Source organism: Panulirus ornatus, chromosome 33 (assembly GCF_036320965.1).
Source record: "Panulirus ornatus isolate Po-2019 chromosome 33, ASM3632096v1, whole genome shotgun sequence".
NCBI classification, from domain to species: Eukaryota; Metazoa; Arthropoda; class Malacostraca; order Decapoda; family Palinuridae; genus Panulirus; species Panulirus ornatus.
Genome location: NC_092256.1, coordinates 10587848 through 10607296, shown reverse-complemented (window position 1 = coordinate 10607296; position 19449 = coordinate 10587848). Strand labels below are relative to the sequence as shown.

The following is a 19449-nucleotide window of genomic DNA, read 5'->3' as shown; positions in this document are numbered from 1 at the left end:
TAATCTTCTGGAGGTTGAAGGTTATAAGTTAGTGCACCTTGCTGTACTAACCATGAAATGGTGTAGAGGTTACCTCAGTTTTCTTAGTATCTGTAGGGGAAGGCTAATCTTGCTTAAGATAACAGGTACTGTCTTTTGTGAATGGCACCAGAGAACCACTTCTTTTATTGAATTTCTTTTTTGGGGGATATGTTAGTTTATGGTCTGGAGAGTACTAATAAAAGTGTCACTATATTATGGGTGCTGGATACTTGACTTCTAATGACAGTGTGTCCCATCATACTTACCAACACCTTTGTCCCAAAACTTTTTCTGGCTTTTGGAACCTCCTACCAACTAACCAATACCTCAGCTTCTCCTGCAATTTTTATGACATGTATGTTCCACATCTTCATGGGCCATATATACAGTGAGAGTGCTTGTGACAGATCACTGAATAAGCCGTCGGTTGCCATCTCATCCTCACTCAGTTATTTGAGCAGTAAATAGAAGCTAAGATGCACATAGGTCGAGACTGGTACTGCCTGAGCTCATATTATACACAGAGCTTTATTTTTGTGTGTGTCTGTTTATGTGTTGACAGTTTGAGTAAATCATTGAGCAAGCTATCAGTTATGTTCTCATCATTATGGTACCTTGTTATGTTCATACAATAGTGAGATTATGCTAAGATCAATATTGATTAGAATAATCTTTCCATATGACCAAAACATTTCAACACAACCTCTTCTGCTCTCTCAACCACACTCTTTTTATTACCACACATCTCTCTTACCCTTTCATTACTTACTCGATCAAACCACCTCACACCATACATTCTCCTCAAGCATTTCATTTCCAACACATTCATCCTCCTCTGTATAACCCTATTTTTAGCCCATGCCTCGCAACCATCTAGCATTGTTGGAATTATTCTTCAAACATACCCATTTTTGCTCTCCAAAATAACGTTCTCTCCTTCCACACATTCTTTACCACTTCCAGAACCCTTGCCCCTCCCCACCCTATGACGCTTCTGCTTCTGCTCCTAGATATTTAAAACACTTCATTTCCACAAATTTTTCTCCGTTTAAACTTACATCCCAACTAACTTACCCCTCAACCCTGCTGAACATAATAACCTCACTTTTGTTCACATTTGTGCTCAATTCTCCTTTCACACACTGTTCCAAACTCAGCCACCAACTTCTGCAGTTTCTCACTTGAATCAGCCACCAGTGCTGTATCATCGGCAAACAACAACTGACTCACTTCCCAGGCCCTCTCTCCCTCAACAGACTGCACACTCGCCCCTTTCTTCAAAACTCTTGCATTTACCTCCCTCACTACCCCATTCATGACCAAATTAAACAACCATGGTGACATCACACACCCTTGCCGCAGACTGAAGTTCACTGTGAACCAGTCACTCTTCTCTCTTCCTACTTGCACACATGCCTTACATCCTTGAAAAAACTTCTCACTGCTTCTAGCAGATTACCTCCCACTCCATATACTCTTAAGACCTTCCACAAAGCATCTTTATCAACCCTATCATTTGCCTTTTCCAGATTCATAAATGCCACATACAGATCCATAATTTTTTTCTAAGTAATACTCACACATTCTACAAGGCAAACACCTGATCCACATGTCCTTTACCACTTCTGAAACCACACTGCTCCTCCCCATTCTGATGATCTGTACATGCCTTCACCCTCTCAGTCAGTTCCCTCCTATATAATTTTCCAGATATACTCAACAAACTTATACTGTAGTTTGAACACACATTTCTCCCCTTTGCCTATATGCATTGACTAAATATATGGATTCCTCCAATTCTTAGACGCGTTACCATAATCCATACATACATATATTAAATATCCTAAACGACAACAAAACAACTTAGTCACCTCCTTTCTTACAGATTCAGTTGCAGTACCATCCAATCCCACCGCCATGCAAGATTTCATCTTCCGCAAAGCTTTCACCAACTTTTCTCTTTTCGCCAAGCCACTCTCCCTGACTCACTTAAACACCCTACATCTGCCACTCTGTCCTAAAACACATTTAACAATTTTTCAAAATACTCACTCCATCACTACCTGTTATCACTTCTCCTTTTACTCCTCTTACTGATGTCCCCATTTGTTCTCGTTTTTCGTGCATTATGTACCTCCTTCCAAAACATCTTTTTATTCTCCCTAAAATTTAATGATACTCTAATCCCAACTGTCATTTGCCTTCTTTTTCAACCCTTGCACCTTTTTCAACTCCTGACCTCCTGCTGCTTTTTCTTATACATATCCCAATCATTTGCACTCCTTCCTTGTAAGTACCACCCGAATGCCTCTCTTTTCCCTTTCACTAGCAACTTTACTTCTTCATTCCACCATCACTACCCTTTTTAATTTGCCAGCTTCCCACCTTTCACATGCCACATGCATCTTTTGCGCATGCCATCACTGCTTCCTTAAATACCTCCCATTCCTTACCCACTCTCCTCTCCTTTGTTATATGTCAATAAGTTACTATGTCCCTCATGAACATTGGATAACTTCATAATAAGCATGCAAGTGTTTATGATTCTCTGTAAAGTACAAAAGATAATGCTGGTTTGAGACTGTTTGTGATTCACTATCAAGTACAAAAGATAACTTTGTTTAAGGGCTTGTTAAGCATGAACAATTTGCATTTTGTAGAGGAATGTTGTCACTAACGTGGCTACACTTATTGCTAGATTTTACCTGCTAGATATGTGTCCAGCTGAAGAACCAGCTGTCTTATTGCTTTCAGCTGAATGAGCTAACATTAGGGAGGGAAGAGGTTGATTGATAAACAGTTAGCTTTACTTATTGATATAGCTCATCTCATTTTATGGTTGGTTGCTACTTAATAGTTATTGGTATTGTTGTATTATGTTTGTTCACCAACATGATGCCTCTAGCATCAGTGAACCCTTGTGTATCTGGTGCTATTGGTGTTAATACATAATTTCCTACCATAAGTTGAATGTTGCACACATTTTAGGCTCTAGCAACCCAAACTTAGGATTAACCACTGGAGGCCTTAGAAATCCCTGAATGATAGGAATGGGTGGATATATGTTTCCATGGGACTTGGTACGTTTGTGGCACCGACCGCATGCATAGCACCCACCACTATGCTCACTCTGTTGGATTGGCCAACAGCCAGTCTAGTAGATATTGTGTTTCTGCTGAACCACAATTGTTTAATTCTTAATTCATAAAAAGAATGGTTTTAATAATTTCCTGCACCTAATCATAGAAATGATAAGCTACAAAATGAAAGGAATCTCACTTTTATGCTTAGTATTAACAAAGCTGTTAGTTAATGTATTCTTCCAAAAGTACAAACTTAAATCTTAATGCATAAGAAAACAAATATTTTGATATTGTGCACTTTTTCATCAGTGTAAGAAAGAGATTATATTTTTTTGTGAAATGAAGGGTAGAGCTAAGGTACCTTATTGTGTATTTTAGAAAATGCTGAAACACCGAAGGGGGTGTCTTTGTAGAGGTACTCTAAGCTCAGCTAAAATCCATGGTGCAGTAGATCTTAGATCTTAGGTCTTGATTATGTTATTATCCAATAAGTGAATTGATTTGTCTGAATTCATAATCATTGCAGTCCTTTATCATGACTGATTATATTGTAGAAGTAACTGATGATTTTTGTTTTTCAGCAACTGATTCTCGTAAACTTACCTTCATGTACCTGGCAAATGATGTGATTCAGAATAGTAAGAAGAAAGGTCCAGAGTACAACAAGGAGTTTGGCAGTAAGCTAGGCAAGGTGTTTGAGCATCTGGGAAGTGTACGCTTAGATGATAAATCCTCCAAAGGCCTTGGCAGATTGCTCAGCGTTTGGGAGGATAGGAGTGTATTTGATGCTGACCAGATCAGGATATTCAAAAAATATTTAAGTGAGTTTGCTAATTTACCTTGTCTGCAATTTCATGTTATTTCGGTATATTTTGAGGTTGATGCTTAAAAAATTATAAACTTGAGTTATCTGGAAAATGAAGTTCTAGACATTTTCATAGAAAGTATTCTTTTTGTCTTCTTTATTGAACTACAGCACAGAAATTTTGATTTTTAAGACAGCCATCACTTTCCGTCACTCTCCCTTCTGGCTTAAAAATTTTTTAGTTACTTCTTATCATACTTAGATTATTCTAACATTTACTTTCTACCCTGCTTCACTTTGTATATTTAATGAAATTCTCATTCACAATTGATGAGAGTGACTGACACTATGCCACAATGCATCCTATAGTTCAAAAAGTCTTTAAGATTGGATTGTGAGAATCCACTTTTAGCTTAAGAAAGTAGAAATTTCCTGGTATCCTGAACATATTGTTAACAGCAGTAATGGAATGGCAGCTGCTAATGCTAAAGTGCATTAATAATTAATAATCATGTTAGATGTAAATGGCAAGCTCAGTAGGATTTGTGAGCCCTCAAAATTACAAATCACCGAGGACGAAGAAAGTTGTTGAAGTACGATATGGTAATGCTTCTTCAATGGGAATTGCCTTGTGAGACACTGTTTTGTTGACTTAGGATTGGTCATATTGTGTTAACTCATGGTTATATATTGAGAAGGAGACCTGCCCCTATATGTGAGACCTGTAATTGCGATATCATCCTTGAAAATGTGCAAACTAAATGGCAAATATATGGAAGCCTTATTGTCAGATATGAATTATATTATACTGGACTGAGTAAATACATTGGAGATATTTTAGACAGTATGTTAGTGTAAATATTTATACTGGACTGAGTAAATACATTGGAAATATTTTAGACAGTATGTTAGTGTAAATAGACTGATGAATTTTGTAAAGAAATCCAAATGTATAATTTTATATTAACAGTTTAAATTTTGGATATCTTTTAAAGGAAGTCAAAATATATCAGTCTATTTGGTTAGTTTTAAGTTTTAAGATATCTTGTTCATGCTATAAAGTGCTGAATAACCATCAGGTTTTAGTGCTGTTCAAATTCTGCAGAATAAGTCAGCCAAAGTGGCTGGCTATAAAGGCAGTGAAATAGGCTGAGATGAAGGAGGGAATCCTTTTTTGCCCAGAAGTATCACCTTTTATGAGACACAGATTCTGCATTGCTTTTGCTTTGAAATCAGTATGCCATCTGAGCCTTAGAATTTATTTTTTCAAAAGGAACTAGTCAGCTTAAATACTCTTCTCCAATACCAATGTTCAGGAAAGGAAAACCTGCGAGAAATGTTGATTGTGTGATGAAGATATCATTTCACTCTCACTTGAAGCCAAAGACTGAGTTATGATTAATATGGCAGAGCATACTGAACTACTACTAGTCATTTGACCTGACATGTGAACTTTGTCTCCATCTTGGGTTTTTGCTAATAATTGTGTGTTTAGCTCATTTATTCATGGTATGCTGGAGATGATTTTTTTTTCATCTTTTTCTTTTTAAAGGAATGACATAGCTGGAGAAGTTGTTGATGTTGGTTGTCAACACTGGTATTGCCAGCCTCATTGTGGTAGCTATAAGGCTTGTTTTGGTCAGCCAAGCCAATAGGTGTATGTTAATTTTGTGCATTTTCTTTTTCTTTTGGCATAATTTCAGCTGTTCTTGATTTTCTCAGAAAATTTATCAACATTAGTCAGAGTAATGATTGGAAGTATCAGCATGTTCTGTTAGGAAATGTGTGGACTGTAATTTCTGTAAATGTTCCATTGATGCTAACTTTGGTGGTAACGTTAAGGTGGTTGACACAAGTGTGCAATTTTCTGCCAGTTTGGAACTGTGTTCTTGCATCCTTTCTGTATAATGTATAACCAGGTTGGTTAGTTTTCCATTTACTACCCTACATGTTATGAGAATCCTGTGGAAGGTAGTAAAGGTGAAGTACTGGATTATACACATCCACTCTTTAAAATTTCAATCACAGTGAGTATTACATATGACACTCCCATGACGTTTACTCCCCACTCTGCAGACTTCAACACAAAGGCCATAAGCAAACTGAAAACACTTACCAACATCAGTTTTGGACAAGGAAGAGAATCCTCAAGTTCCTCTACTTTACTGGATTAGAGAGGTACAATCTGTACTGATAAGCAATCATTTTCTTAGACTTATTCACACTAGAGAGAATAAGCAAAAAACACAGTGGGTAATGCAAGTAGGTCTGGTGGTGACAATGGTTTGTAACAAACCGGTGCCAACAGAGTGTTAGAGCCCAGCATTTGCAACTGAGGTCAGGTGTGGAATTTTCCACTTGTATCCATGTTGCTACTCAAAAACTTTCGGATTTTGGAGCATTTTGGATTTTCAGCGTGTGTAGTGCTGAAAAGATGGGAGATATTCAGAATACAGATGAGGAAGGGCAACTCAGTGCATGTCTGGTGATTTGAGTGGTGTTGAAACCTGGGTTGTGAGAGCAGTTGTTTAGTGCTTTTGGGGTTATTTCATTGTGGTGTATGCATTTTGTAAGTGTCATATTTGTTGGGAAAGGGAGAATTGTGAGTATTAATCACTGGTGTGAAGCAGAGGATTTTTTTATGGAAATATAGAAATATAACTGCTCATAGTTCATATTTAGTCTGTGATCTTTCCTAGAGGGTTAGAATGATATATATCATCCTTATAATCTCTCCTTTTTTTTTATCCTAGATAAAGGACAAATGAAGTTGAAGGAGAACAGTGGCAGAAAACGAGAGCACAGTGGTAAGCATAATTTAATTTTGTTTCATATCTCTCATTCCCACTTAGTCATCAGTGCCATTTAACTGTACTTCCCATGCTTGACAATGTTTATAGGATGCATGTTCGAACCCCTTGTCTTGTAAGAAGACCTGGGTCTTAATGTAACAAGTTTATGCTACCAGCACAGATTGTGTCACATTTTCAGAGCTGTTTCATTCATCGAATATTAATGTTCTCAATCATATGTTGTGGGAATATCTTAATTCTGGATTACCAGATTACCAGTATTAAGTACTTGTTTTGAATTGGAAGACTGAAATCATGTGGTGTTCCTTACCATGAGAAGTATACCAATGATCTCTTGTTATGTAGTTGTTGCTATAGTTGTTAGCAGTACATGCCAATTGGTAATGTTCTGTGTAGATCATGATATTGTATAGGGATTTGTTTGTACAGTACTTCAATTAGCTCTTAGCTTTTTTTTTAGTATATCATTAGTCTGTAAGTCAACTGATTTCATGAACAGTCACATTGGGTAAAGTACTTCTTTGATAAGTTGACATGTTGGTAAGAAATGATTACGTACTGTATTGAAACTTTTTCTTTTGTGCAAAATTGATAATTACATAACTGTTTTGAAACATATTCTTTTAATTTTATGCACTATTTGTGATTACATACCTGTTGTGAAACTTTTTTTCTTATGCACAAATGCTTCCCCCTTTTGCTTTTGGGAACAAATGAAAAATGGCCTCATTTGCACACAGCTAATCCTTAGCTGTCAGCGCACAATCTACCGCAACATATAACATTGTTTTACATGTTTCCATACCGATATTAGATTATCTTATAAATTTTCAGACAACTGAGCATGTATTTGATAGCAGACATGACCTTCTAGAAATGCCAGTTTCAGACATTTTAAAAGGTTGAGAGAATGCCACATTGCTACTAAAAGTGATGTTACTGTTCATAGGCCTTATTACACTTTGTGCAGGAAAATATTTTATGAGGGAAATATGGATATAGGTGTTGTAAAAACCTGCCTGAAGGTTAAAACACAGCAATTCCTGACATATTAAGTATCTTTGTCAGTACTGAAAACCACCAGCTGTTACACAAAGATAAGCTAAATTAAATGGTGGTGATGGGTCATCTGGTACATCAGACAATTCTTTACCAGCTGATAGTTATGGCAGTGTGGGAATCCATGTGAGCTGCTATTTTTAGTGATGATGTGTTAGGGCAGAAGTTAATTGGGCTTCTGAAGGTGGTGAGTCACTGATTCAGCTCTAGTAAGAATGCTTTATAGATCTTTTCTAAGATGTATCCTGGTACCAAATTTGTTAAGAGATTTACAAGTGGAGCTACTTGATATGCCTATGTGGTGTGCTTTGATCTTTACCTAAGTTTTCGAGATCAGCTGGTGGACAAGGTGTCTTAACTGGCATTTTGGTTTACAAGAGGCTCTCTTAGCTTAATTCTAGGGAACAAAGTTTTTTCTTTTCATAGAGACTGTTTTTATCATGGTGTTAGGAACGTTGGGAGTAACTTGTGGACAAAGTCCCAGTAGTTGGGTTGATGTACTTTGCACTTACATCTGGCAGTTACACAACTCAGCTGTTACTGTGCCATAAAGCAATAGGAGATATGGGCTGCTTTGTGAGGTAGACCACTGTACACATGATGAGGAATTCCATGGTGGCTGTGGGATCTTCTTAAAACAAGATTGCTCCTGATCCCTAAATTTTCATTAGGGAAAATTAGAGATAAGTATTAGCCATGCTTTTCTTTCCCAAAATCTCCCAATTGGAGCTGGTTTTGATTGCAACATTTCAGCTATGACTCTTGAGAATTAGAGTGAAAATTTGAATAATGTTTTATATGTATGTATGGTTCATGGTGAAGTGCCTGAGGATTGGCGAAGTGCATGCATAGTGCCATTTTACAATGGCAAAAGGGATAAAGGTGAGTGTTCAAATTACAGAGATATAAGTTTGTTGAGTATTCCTGGGAAATTATGTGGGAGGGTATTGATTGAGAGGGTCAAGGCATGTACAGAGCATCATACTGGGGAAGAGCAGTGTGGTTTCAGAAGTGGTAGAGGATGTGTAGATCAGGTGTTTGCTTTGAAGAATGTATGTGAGAGATACTTAGAAAAACAGATGGATTTGTATGTAGCATTTATGGATCTGGAGAAGGAATATGATAAGGTTTGAGGTCAATATGTGGTGTGAGGTGGTTTGATTGAGTAAGTAATGAAAGGGTAAGAGATATGTGTGGTAATGAAAAGAGTGTGGTTGAGAGAGCAGAGGAGGGTGTGTTGAAATGGGTTGGTCACATTGAGAGAATGAGGAATGATTGACAAAGAGGATATATTTGTCAGAGGTGGAGGGAATGAGGAGAAGTGGGAGACCAAATTGGAGGTGGAAGGATGGAGTGAAGAAGATTTTGAGCGATCGGGGCCTGAACATACAGGAGGGTGAAAGGCATGCAAGGAATAGAGTGAATTGGAACTATGTGGTGTACCGGGGTGGACATGCTGTCAATGGATTGAACCAGGGCATATAAGCGTCAATATGTGTATATGTATATGTCTGTGTATGTTTATGTATGTTTATGTTGAAATGTATAGGTATGTATATGTGCATGTGTGGGCGTTAATGTATATACATGTGTATGTGGGTGGGTTGGGCCATTCTTTCATCTGTTTCCTTGCGCTACCTTGCTAACATGGGAGATGGCGATTAAGTATGATAAATAAAAAGATTAGAATATGAAAAAAAAATTATCCACCTTATTTTTAATGTATGGTATATTTTTCTTTAGTAATACGATATATTAGATATCTTATGTTCTTTCCTTTTTGATTCATATCCCACCCAGTGGTAAAGTATGCTTCTGCTGTTATATGCCCCATTTGTGGTCAGTTTGTAAACAGAAATGCTTGTGATTGAATGCTCACTTTAAAAGTTATAGTTTGGATGTCCTGGGAGTTGGGTGGGGTGAAAATGGAAATGATAAAGATAAATGTAAGTTATTGAAAAGCATGTAAGAAGTGGTATGGAGTAGAGTGGATGAAAATTATTTAGGAAGAGGGAAAAAAGGATTTGCAATGGTGCTGTTGCCGAGAGTATGGGAAGGTCTTACAGAGGATGGATGAATTGTATTGAGAATAGTGTGGGTGAAAGGAAACTTTGGAACTGTGAAGTATGCATGTGTATGTTTATATGCACTTGTAAGTGTGAAGACTGTGAGGTAAGGATGGAACAAAGCATTTCGTAGAAATTTGAATGATTGTATAAATGGGTTTAAGGAGTAGAGGAAGGTGGTTGTAAATGGGTTATATGAATGTGATGGTAGGAGGTGATGAAAATGGTTAGATATTTGGTAAATGGGGAGTGCCTGGAAGAAATGAGAATGGAAGTTATTATGTGGATGTCTGTGCTGAGAAGAGTTTATTTCTTGCAAATACCATTCATTAGCACAAGATGATCCACAGATATCCATGGATGAGAATGGATGTAGGAGAAGACAGAAGGGTTTGATGATTATCTGAAAGTGGATGAAAGATTTAGAGTGGTTGTGGTGAATGCAAGAGTCTGGAGAGGAATTTTTGGAGTTTCTGACCATTTTGCAGTTCTTGTGGAGGTGAGGATTAAGGAGAGGTGGAGGTATGGTGTAAAGAAGACTGGAGAGATAAAAGTGTTGGCTAGGGAGAAGATGAATCAGAAAGAATGCAAGTATGAAAGAAGGGTGACAAAGTTCAGATGAAGGTAGAGTAAACGTAAGGATGCAGTGATATGTGAATGAGATATTAGGTACAAGGTTGTGAGATATAAGAATAAATGTGCCTGTCATGCTTCTATTTATTTTCATATTCTTTGATTTGTGTTTTCTCTCCTCTGATACGATGCAGTTAATTTATTGCTATATTTTGATTTTGTAAATATTTTCATCAGGGAAGACTGATACTCCACAAGTCAAAAAGCATCGAAGGGAAAGTTCAAGTGACTCCATCCGGTCAACAACACCCGAACCTCGATTGCGAAGAGACAGTGATGGAGATTTGAGTCAATTTGCATTCTCACCTGAATCCACCACACCACCAAGTGATCCTCCAGAACCAGAACAGTTAATTGAGGCTCTGCAGGTAACTTCCATTGGAGATAGTGATACTTAAATTGGATCAGATGTTCTCATTTGAAATCATATCAGCAAAATTTGTTTGAAAATTTCATCATGCCTTTTATGTATATTAACATATTTACCTTTGTTTTAGTTTTCCACAAAATGAAAGTTAAGCTTAAACAGTTCTTCATTGTTCAAGTAGTGTGTAACATCTTTTGTCTTTACCAGTGGTATTTACATTCTGAGCTCTGTGCAATTTTGTCTTTTGAAAGTAGGGTGTTTGTTATGTGCTGGCTTTTGCTTGACTTTTCAAGTTGTAGATTTAATTCATGTTCATATCTTTCCATTCCACATGATATATTTATCTCTTCAACATTTCCTAGGTACTGTTCACTCAGGCTTGGCATTACTGACACTGAGATAAGATGCTACTACTTTATCCCAATCTTTGTCATCTTTTCATCATTTACAATACAGATTTTTTTTCTTGTGATTTGATATAGAACCCTTTTCTTGTCCATGGTGTTGTTATTATCCTGTTTTACTTCTTTGCCCATATATCACTTCGCAGCTGATTTTCCCATTGCTCAAGGAAGAAAGTGGTATGTTGGTCTCTTTCAAAACTCTTCCATTTGCCATTCACAAATTTGGCTACATCTTTTGAATTGTGCTCTTTATGGTGACAGTTTTTTTTCTTCTTTTTTGTAATGGTAATTTTCTCCTCATTCAATTCTAGTAACATGCATTACATTTGTTTTACTGTTGTTTTAAAAACTCAAAAGTTGTGATCATGTCACCACTCACTCTTTTCTGTTCGAAGGTGGGCAGATTTAAAGCCTCTTGTCATTCTGTGTAACTCAGCTTTCCTAATTCTTGTACATTGTTGTAGACCCTTCTCTGGGCTTTCTCTGTTGTCTCTTTGTGCTTCTTAAGTGCAGTGATCAAACTTTAGAAGCATATACTAGTTTTGACCATTTGCAGGATATGAATTGCTTACTAAATATTTTCCAATTTAAATACTTGAATGCTATTGTGATATTTGCCAGCAGATAGATTGTTTGCGTAGCTGTTCTCATGATTTGGGATTCTGGCGACAGGTTTAGGACAATATTGGCTCCCAAATTCTTCTCACCCATGGAATCCTGAAGCTTATTTTCAGTCAGCTAAAATTCATATTGAGTTCTGTTTTTGCTCTGTCCCATCCTCATAACTTTACCTTTGGTCAGGTGGAATTTTATCAAATATATGAGAGCTGTAGTTTTGATACAGTCCACAAGACATCTAGAGATTGGATGTGAGTGGATGTGGCCTTTCTTTGTCTGTTCCTGGCACTACCTTGCTAATGCAGGAAATGTCAGTCATGAAAAAGTGTCTGAGAGAGAATTGGTTATTGGGAACACGTGACATGATAAAAGGTGCATACATGATAAACAGATGGATGAATAGAGTTGTTGAAAAAGAGGCCTTATTGGATTTTATGCTAAAGTGACAGCATGCAAAGGAGATGTTTTTGGATGTGAAGAGTGCTGAGAGAAGTGGCAGATTGAGGGTGTGATTATTTCATGGTGGAGATGTAAGTGTGAAAGATTGGAATAGTTTTAGAAATGAAGAAATATGTGTGTGAGAGAAGAGGTGAAAGTGAGTGAACCTGAAAAAGAGGCCTGTGGGCAGAGATACCAGTAGGGTGAGAGTAAGTATAAGGAAAGTAAAAGTTATGTAAATAATTGCTTATTCATGCAAAGGAAGATTGGCATACAGGTGGAATGTAGAATGTGAGAAAGGGTAGTGAGTGTAGGGATTAGAAAGAGAAAGAAAGATATATGGATGGTATCTGTAAGGAAGGAGTGTGAGTGATTTAGAGGAGTACTGGAGAAAGTTGTAGTGGGTCAAGTGGAAGCTATGAGAACTGAAATAGAGGTCAAGTGAGAGTTAAGATGAGGAAGTATCTATGAACTTCTGAGAAAGTAAGAAAATGTTGTGGAAGGAGAACAAAACTAGAATGACTGTGATGGGAGCAGATGGAGAAGTGGTTATAGATGAAGTCAAAAAAGAGGTGGAATGAATATTTTTGAGGACAGTTGAATGAGCTAGAGGATAGAATAGTTGATTTGATGTATTTGGGATGAGGTGGCTTGTGGTGTAGTGAAAATAGTGAAATTACAGAATATAGTGAATACCTTGTTAGATTAAGTGTGGCAGATGGGTAAAAGTGAATGGGATTGCTGTTGCGTTTCTCAAGAAAGGTTATGATGGTATTTTTGATTAGTTCATCATGTTACCTGCCATTTATATTGCTCAGGTTGAGCTGGCTCAGGACAGAAACAGAGTTCATGTATAGTGCCCTCAAATAAAGGCAAAGGGCATAAAAGCAAATGCTCAGATTATAGAGGTATAAGTATATTGAGTATACCAAGGAAGGTGTATGGAAAAGTTGAAAAGGGTGATGGATAGAGTGGTGGCATACTTGGAGAAAGTGAGAGAATTTATGTGGTACAGATGTTTCTGGAGAGAGTGCATGATTGGGTCAACAGGGATGCCTTGTGGGAGGTGCTACAGATATACAGGGTGTAGGATAAATGGAAAGGTAATAAATGCCATGAGTTTTAACCAGGGGGGAAAGTATATGTTTGGGTATGACATTAGGAGGATAAGTAGTTTCCATTGAAGTAAGATGTGTGACAAGGATTTATGATGTCTTTGTAGCCATTTGATCTCCTTATGGACAAGGTTGTAAGGTTTGTAAATATGGTCTTAGGGCTGTTGATAGGTTTGAAGTTTATTAAAGGTTTCGAAGGATGTAGGAGCATAGGGAGATAATTCATTTGCAGTTTGAAGATGACACAGCCATGGTGTCAGATTCCAGATTGAAACTCCATTTGCTTGTGACAGACTTTAGAAGAGAGTGTAAAAGAAAAACTAAAAGTTAATGTTAACAAAAATAAAGGAATGAAATGTAGCAAGGGGAGTACACAGAACAGTCTTAAGTGCAAATTTAAGGGAAAGGACCCAAAGGAAGTGGGGTACTTTATGTGTCTGGCTGCAGATAGAAACATGTAGGCTGAGATGAATACCTCCAGTTTGCATTGCAGTTAGTCCTTTCATGCCTTTTCATGAGATCCATTAATACCTCATATGAATAATTCTGTTGCTTCAAGTATTTCTCATATTCTGTACAGCAAACACTTGATCTACATACCCTAAACCTTTCATGAAACCACATTATACCTCTCTTAATCAGCCACTCTCTGCATAACACCACCTTGTCAATCACTACTTTCTCTTTGTATTTTCATTGGACTTTGTACAATAATTTGATCATTACTTTTTTGTCTCCTTGCTAGAAACATTCAGTCTGACATTCCTTGGACACCTCACTTCTGGCCATACATGTTCTGAAACTTTACCTCCTGTCATTGCTATCCCATTCACCTTGACTCTCACTCATATATCTTCTCATATATCCACTTTTTTTCAGCAGTTGAACCTTTTACATGACCTAGTGCTTTGTCATGCACTCTTCCCTGTCACTTTCACTCCTTCCTTTCAGATACCAACCATGCACCTTCCTTTTGTATTTTATTAGGATTTTAACTTCATTCCACCTATCATTACTCTTTCCCATATATGGACATCCTACCATATGCATCTCACACGCTTCATGTGGACATATAAGCGCTGCATCCTAAGATGCCTTTCTTACCCACTTAAACTTCCTTCATTTGATTTACTCACTTTCCATTCCTCATCCTATTCCTTAGTTTCATTTTGTTTCATTTACATTTTCATTGCAGATATGAACCTTGTACCTTCCTCTTATGTTTCATTAGCAGTTTAACATCCTCATCTACCTCTCATTATCCTTTCTTGTACATCGACATCCTATCATCTGCATCTCACACTTCATTTGTACTCTCAAGCACTGCCTCCAAAAATACCTTTCATATCCACTTACACTCCCTTCATTTTCTGTTTTCACACTCCAATCCTTTTACATCCCTTTAGTTTCATTTTCCCACACCCTGTGCTATTCTTTACGTACTCTTTCATACAGGCTGTTGTTCTATGCTCACTACCTTTCACTCTTGTTTTAACCAAGAAATTCTCACACTTTCCCATCCTTCTCACCATATTTACATCTAACAGCCTCTGCTTTTCCTTATCTGGCATTTGATAATCCATTTTTTGCTTCTTGACATCTATCTCTTCACTTTATGCATGAGTGTAATAGATTTCTTATTTACAGGTATTTTTGTAGATTTTTTTTTGTTTGTAGCCAAGACTTTTAGCCCTAATTTTTTTTACTTTTTAGGAGCTGGAAAATGCAGCAACATCTGATGCTCTTGTTCGTGAGAAGATTGCCAACCTTCCAGATGAAGTGTCTGATGTGAATCTTCTCAATAAACTTCAAGGTATTATATGCATTATATAATCCTTTTTGGAACTCATTATGAGTCAAGGACACTAGTGTATGAAGACCCCTGTCTAGGATTCTATACTACAACACATTCATTGGAAGATCATCCATACAACTGATCATGATGGCCTCCACCACTCTTATTGACTTCATGTCAGTAATTAGGCATTTACACAATATAAACAGGTTTGCTATATCCCTTTAGTTGTTGATTGTATTAATGGATGAGGCTGTGAGGGATTGAAGAAAATATAGGTAGTGGAGTAGAATGGAAAAGGATAAACATTGTGGTATCCCTATGATGCTGTGTTAATATGGAAGGTGTGAGGGGTTTAGATGATTATGCAAGAGGGGTGAATGGTAGCAAGACCTTTGTGATATTGGAATAGAGAATGTAGAATATATAGTCTGGGTAGATGGTGAGAAGTTGGAAATTACTAAATTTCATATACTTAGGAGGTGTCTTAATTGATGATGGAGGAATGAATACCAAGATATATGAGATGAGGATGAAAGATATACAAGTTGTTGCCTGTCTGAATGTAGTTGAACTTCTGTGAAAGTTTAGGTTAGCCTACTTTGATTCCTAGGAGTGAAACATAGATATAGTGTACATTAACAGTCACAGAGAAAATGTAAGCTTTGGAGTTGGACTTAATAGACTGAATTATTTTAGGATATACAACCAGAACTGTAGATGGAGTGAAAAATGATTGTGAGAATACATTGTCTGGAAAAAGCCTTTTCTGCCCCAAGTATATTTTAAAGGCAACACATGGCTAAGGTTTATTTTGGGTGCAAGCATGTGATGCTCCAGGGTGAAATCATCGTACATCTGGTTGCAAAGACTCGTGTTTCTAACAGCATGAGCATAAGCAGTCTGCCTCAGTGTGCCTCAGGATATCTTGAGGGAACAATGTTCTTTCTTTACTATTCCCGGCTGCCCCTTCATTTTGGGAATTTCACTTATGGGCACTGTATTTGTTCCACCTGTGCTTCAAAATGGTTGGCTGTAATCGTTTGAAGGAGGAGAAAGTCCAAATTCTCACCTGGAAATGGGAAAATATGGATAAACATGGGATTTCAAGTCACAGTGGGTGCTCAGAACACAAGGTCAGGTGGCTGCATCCTGCAACACCTCATCAGTGTCTTATCTTATTCAAGGGATCAGTACCCTGTGGAACCAAAATAGGGACCTAGAATAATTCAGGAACCTTACCAGTTCCATACCCGGACATCTGCAGATATTAATCAAAGCCAAAGGAGAGATGACAAAGTAATGATATCCAAGTGTAAAATTGTCTTTGAAAATGCACGAGGAAGTGAATTTTTTTGTGGATATGGCTGTGGAAAAGAGTTAATGTGATGAATAAAGGAGAAACAGTGTGACCAAGTAGAAGGAATGGAGGGTGAAAGGATGACCAAAAGATTATGTTTGGTGTAAAAGAAAGGGGAGACCAAGTGTAAGTTAGAAAGAGCAGTTTAAAGAGATATTCCCAATTACCAATACTTGACAGCACACCACTCCATTCCTGTTAACCTCACTGAATACCCCATATTTCCCAATTATATCCTCAATCGCTACATTATTCACTCTGGTATTACCCAATCTAATGCATCACTTTTGTTCACCATTTCCTGTTTTAGCGAGGTAGTGCCAGGAATAGATGAAGAGGAGGCCCCATATGCTCACGTCCACTCCTTAGCTGTGATGTATAATGCTCCGAAACCACAGGCCTCTTCCTGCAACCAGTCCACACAGACATTTCCTTGGTTCACCTGACCATATCATATGTCCTGGTCCAGCCCTTTGATAGTATGTCACCCCCTTTATACTACACTGCTCCAATTCAATATATCTTGTGCATGCCAAATGCCCCTCTGCTTGTCCAGGCCCTAAGCCCACAGAACCTTTTCCACTCCATCCTTCCATCTCCATTTTGGTCTCCCTCTTGTTTCCCCACTCTTGATTCATATACCCTTTCTGCCAACCTCGCTTCAGCCATTCTCTTCATATATCTGAACCATTACTTTACACCTCTCCAGCTCTCAACCATACTCTTCTCATTACCACACCTCTCCCTTAACATGTTATTTCATACTCGTTGAACCCTCATCACAACACATGTCATCAAACATTTAATTTCCAGTATTCATTCTCTTCCCCACTTCCTCATTTTTCTCATCGAGAACCCCTGCCTCATATTCGTAAAACACTGTTGTGACTACTGTTCCATCAAACATGTCCATATTTGCCATTAATGACAGTGACCTCTGTTTCCACACACTCATTGTGCACAGGAACTTAGTCCTCTCAACCACTTCGTGACTTACTTCAGCTTATATAATCCCATTTGCTGTCATGTCCTCTCCCAGGTATGTAAAGCATCACATTTTCCAGGTTTTCTCATTTGAAACACACACAGAGAGAGAGAGAGAGAGAGAGAGAGAACCCCTGCCTCATATTCGTAAAACACTGTTGGGACTACTGTTCCATCAAACATCCATATTTGCATTAAATTAATGACAGTGACCTCTGTTTGTTTCCACACACTGATTGTGCACAGGAACTTAGTCCTCTCAACCACTTCGTGACTTTTTTTTTTTTTTTTTTTTTTTATACTTTGTCACTGTCTCCCGCGCTTGCGAGGTAGCGCAAGGAAACAGACGAAAGAAATGGCCCAACCCCCCCCCATACACATGTACATACACACGTCCACACATGCAAATATACATACCTACACAGCTTTCCATGGTTTACCCCAGACGCTTCACATGCCTTGATTCAATCCACTGACAGCACGTCAACCCCTGTATACCACATCGCTCCAATTCACTCTATTCCTTGCCCTCCTTTCACCCTCCTGCATGTTCAGGCCCCGATCACACAAAATCTTTTTCACTCCATCTTTCCACCTCCAATTTGGTCTCCCTCTTCTCCTCGTTCCCTCCACCTCCGACACATATATCCTCTTGGTCAATCTTTCCTCACTCATTCTCTCCATGTGCCCAAACCATTTCAAAACACCCTCTTCTGCTCTCTCAACCACGCTCTTTTTATTTCCACACATCTCTCTTACCCTTACGTTACTTACTCGATCAAACCACCTCACACCACACATTTTCCTCAAACATCTCATTTCCAGCACGTCCATCCTCCTGCGCACAACTCTATCCATAGCCCACGCCTCGCAACCATACAACATTGTTGGAACCACTATTCCTTCAAACATACCCATTTTTGCTTTCCGAGATAATGTTCTCGACTTCCACACATTTTTCAAGGCTCCCAAAATTTTCGCCCCCTCCCCCACCCTATGATCCACTTCCGCTTCCATGGTTCCATCCGCTGACAGATCCACTCCCAGATATCTAAAACACTTCACTTCCTCCAGTTTTTCTCCATTCAAACTCACCTCCCAATTGACTTGACCCTCCACCCTACTGTACCTAATAACCTTGCTCTTATTCACATTTACTCTTAACTTTCTTCTTCCACACACTTTACCAAACTCAGTCACCAGCTTCTGCAGTTTCTCACATGAATCAGCCACCAGCGCTGTATCATCAGCGAACAACAACTGACTCACTTCCCAAGCTCTCTCATCCCCAACAGACTTCATACTTGCCCCTCTTTCCAGGACTCTTGCATTTACCTCCCTAACAACCCCATCCATAAACAAATTAAACAACCATGGAGACATCACACACCCCTGCCGCAAACCTACATTCACTGAGAACCAATCACTTTCCTCTCTTCCTACACGTACACATGCCTTACATCCTCGATAAAAACTTTTCACTGCTTCTAACAACTTGCCTCCCACACCATATATTCTTAATACCTTCCACAGAGCATCTCTATCAACTCTATCATATGCCTTCTCCAGATCCATAAATGCTACATACAAATCCATTTGCTTTTCTAAGTATTTCTCACATACATTCTTCAAAGCAAACACCTGATCCACACATCCTCTACCACTTCAGCTTATTTAATCCCATTTGCTGTCATGTCTTCTCCCAGGTCTGTAAAGCATCACATTTCTTCCAGGTTTTCTCATTTGAAACTCACATTCTCTCTCTCTCTCTCTCTCTCTCTCTCTCTCTCTCTCTCTCTCTCTCTCTCTCTCTCTCTCTCTCTCTCTCTCTCTCTCCATGTGACCAAACCATTTCAAAACACCCTCTTCTGCTCTCTCAACCACACTC

The 19449-nt window shown here is 38.3% G+C and overlaps 1 protein-coding gene across 2 annotated transcripts in view; it reads left to right on the top strand.

Annotated features, from left to right (window-relative positions):
• LOC139759451 (regulation of nuclear pre-mRNA domain-containing protein 1B) overlaps positions 1 to 19449 on the top strand; it is a 33831-nt gene that overhangs the window by 1731 nt on the left and 12651 nt on the right. For both annotated transcript variants that reach the window (XM_071681594.1, XM_071681595.1), the window contains 4 exons: positions 3686 to 3925; positions 6663 to 6716; positions 10658 to 10848; positions 15136 to 15235. In XM_071681594.1, the coding sequence (XP_071537695.1) occupies positions 3686 to 3925; positions 6663 to 6716; positions 10658 to 10848; positions 15136 to 15235 (585 nt within the window). The remainder of the gene's footprint in view (positions 1 to 3685; positions 3926 to 6662; positions 6717 to 10657; positions 10849 to 15135; positions 15236 to 19449) is intronic.